Source organism: Amphimedon queenslandica, unplaced genomic scaffold (assembly GCF_000090795.2).
Source record: "Amphimedon queenslandica unplaced genomic scaffold, v1.1 AMPQUscaffold_10930, whole genome shotgun sequence".
Taxonomy (NCBI): domain Eukaryota; kingdom Metazoa; phylum Porifera; class Demospongiae; order Haplosclerida; family Niphatidae; genus Amphimedon; species Amphimedon queenslandica.
The window spans coordinates 1-2,816 of record NW_003548823.1 but is presented as its reverse complement, the minus strand read 5'-3'; the positions used below and the strand labels follow the sequence as shown (position 1 = coordinate 2,816).

At 36.2% G+C, this 2,816-nt stretch overlaps 1 protein-coding gene across 1 annotated transcript in view; it reads left to right on the top strand.

Annotated features, from left to right (window-relative positions):
- The window catches only part of LOC100636178 (acyl-CoA dehydrogenase family member 11-like), a 7,120-nt gene extending 4,664 nt beyond the window's left edge, over positions 1-2,456 (top strand). The window contains exons 2-6 of the mRNA XM_003391058.3: positions 1,464-1,556; positions 1,678-1,755; positions 1,832-2,027; positions 2,081-2,147; positions 2,196-2,456. Of these exons, the coding sequence (XP_003391106.2) occupies positions 1,464-1,556; positions 1,678-1,755; positions 1,832-2,027; positions 2,081-2,147; positions 2,196-2,307 (546 nt within the window). The 3' untranslated portion in view covers positions 2,308-2,456. The remainder of the gene's footprint in view (positions 1-1,463; positions 1,557-1,677; positions 1,756-1,831; positions 2,028-2,080; positions 2,148-2,195) is intronic.
- Positions 2,457-2,816: the final 360 nt, after the last annotated feature.

Here is a 2,816-nt window from a genome sequence, read left to right as displayed (position 1 = left end):
TACCCTATGCCTAGAGTTGAGGAGTTACTAGATACAATAGGGGATGCAGAATTTATAACGACGTTGGACCTTGCAAAGGGATACTGGCAGGTACCCGTGAACGAGAAGGACAGGGAGAAAACAGCATTTACTAGTCCTCGAGGACTTTATCAATTCAAGACTATGCCGTTTGGTCTTAGTGGTGCACCTGCAACCTTTCAACGCATGATGGATGAAATCTTGAGAGGGACGGAGACTTTTGCAGGAGTGTACTTAGACGACATAGTAATTCATAGCAGTATATGGAGAGATCATCTTAATCAGTTAACAGATGTTTTAAAGAGACTGGATGATGCGGGATTGACAATCAAGCTAAAGAAGTGTACATTTGGAGCAAGGGAGTGTACGTATCTTGGATATCAGATTGGCAAAGGAGGGGTCAGACCAGAACGAAGAAAAATTGAAGCTATTATAAATATGGTAAGACCACAGACAAAGAAGGATCTAAGGACATTTCTTGGAATCACTGGATACTACCGTAGGTTTGTGCAGGATTATGCTTCGATAGCAGAACCCTTGACTGAATTGACAAGGAAAAAGCTGCCTGAACGGGTCATATGGAGTGAGAAGGCAGAATTGGCATTTCAGAAGCTAAAAACAGCATTAACTACAGCACCATTAATGAAAAATCCGAACTTCAATCAAACATTTATATTGCAAACTGATGCATCAGGAGTAGGAGTTGGTGCAATTCTTAGTCAAGGAGAGGAGAATTTAGATGAGGGACCAGTTGCTTATTTTAGTAAAAAACTACTCCCGAGAGAACAAGCATACTCGACAGTCGAAAAAGAGTGCTTAGCTATTATTCTAGCCATCAAGCACTTCAGTGCATATCTCATAGGGAGATCATTTATTATTCAAACCGATCATAGAGCTCTTCAATGGCTACACAAGTTTAAAGAGAAGAATGCAAGATTGACTAGATGGAGTTTGATTCTGCAACCATATAATTTCACTATACAACATCGGAAAGGGGTAGCAAATGCAAATGCAGATGCACTTTCTAGATTGGAGAGGAAGAGCACTTCGTGCCAGAGGGGAAGGGAGGAAATGTAAGAAGTTGTTTCTAAATGGATCCGGAACTCTCTGTGTACTATTGTAACTATATATTATGTGTTTATTCAAGTATATTCTAGAACAATCATGTAAAGTATTCTTGTATGTTATAGAACCTTCTGGACATTTATAAGATCTATATAAGTGTGTTGTTTGTGAGTTTTAGTTTTGAGTTGTGAGTTAGTTCTGTTTTTGTTTTTGAGCTCAGTTGAGTCTCGTGTTGATTAAGAATAAGGTTTGGTTAACAGATAGTTAGAGCGTCTGTTACACAATTCTAATTAAGATATTAAATAAATGAGTCCTTTGTATACTGACCATCTTCCTATCTTTCATGCTTTCTAACTCACTTTCTCATTCCTTTACTTCAGGCAATGAGTGTCATGTCTGAAGGATTGGAGAGCTTTGGTGGTCAAGGATATATTGAAGACACTGGACTGCCTACATTATTCAGAGATGCTCAGGTAATATCTATTTATAACATGATATAATCAGAGATAATGGTCTTAATAATCCTATGGGATCAGCACTCCCATGGTTTAAAGTAGCAGTGTGATTACATGTTCAATCATTTATAATGTGTAGGTATTACCAATTTGGGAGGGAACCACTAACATTATGAGTCTTGATGTCCTACGAGCTTTACAGAAATCTAATGGAGAAGTCAGTATCTCTCTTCCTCTCTACTGCAGTGTTCTTGATTTGTATTGAGTGTATGTATAAATTACTTAATTTGTAGGTATTGGAGGCTCTTGTGTCTAAAGTGAATTGTGTAACTTGTAATCAGGAGAAGCTTCAGTTTTTGGGATTAGAAGCTGAGGCTGAACTCATTAAAAACTGGACCCAATCAGTGAAACAGTTTTCTGAAGAGGGTGGAAATGTTATAGTGACAGCTGCAAGGGATTTTGCTATATCTCTAGGACAAATATACACTGGTTAGTGAGATAGACAAAGCATTGACTGATGATCATATTAATGAATACTCCAGGTACTTTATTGCTGGAAAAAGCTTGTCACAGCTCAGCTAACATTTTAGACTTTGCTACTCTCAAGAGGTAATGGATATTTATAAAGAATTTTTAATAATTGTTATCGTCAAACAGATGGTGTAATAAAGGTATTTTACTAAAAAGAATAGAGCAGTATGATGATAACTCATGCAGCTTAGACACTCATTTAGTAATGGATGGACATCGGTCAACATTAATTAAATAATAACTTTTACGTATATTAAAATGGGACCATAAAAACAATGAGAATATAAAACGTATGACAAAAATTAAGTAGCCATAGTGTGTGTTAAAAAACTTTTAAACAAAAATAAACACAAAAATAGTCATAGCATTACTGGTTGTCATCTGGAATATAATCAATATCAGTTCCCTCTTCATAAACACTCTATCATAATAACACAATTACTAAAACTATAGTTATATTAGTTATATTTACCCCAAATCCAGTAATGCTGGTAATCACTTTGGCTAAGCCACTGTGTGCATAAAATAGTAGATATGCATAGTAAAAAATAATTGACGATTGTGCTAACAAACCTCTTCACTTTATTGACTAATGCTTTGTCTCGTTTTGTAAGGAAAACACGCCAAGCAGTAGGAAATATATCAGGAGGAGGTTGTTTCTACACCATAACAATACTTTAATTATCTAATGGCAGTTGTGACTAACCCATTCGTTGGTCCATTGCTGTATACTACCATCAGTACTGA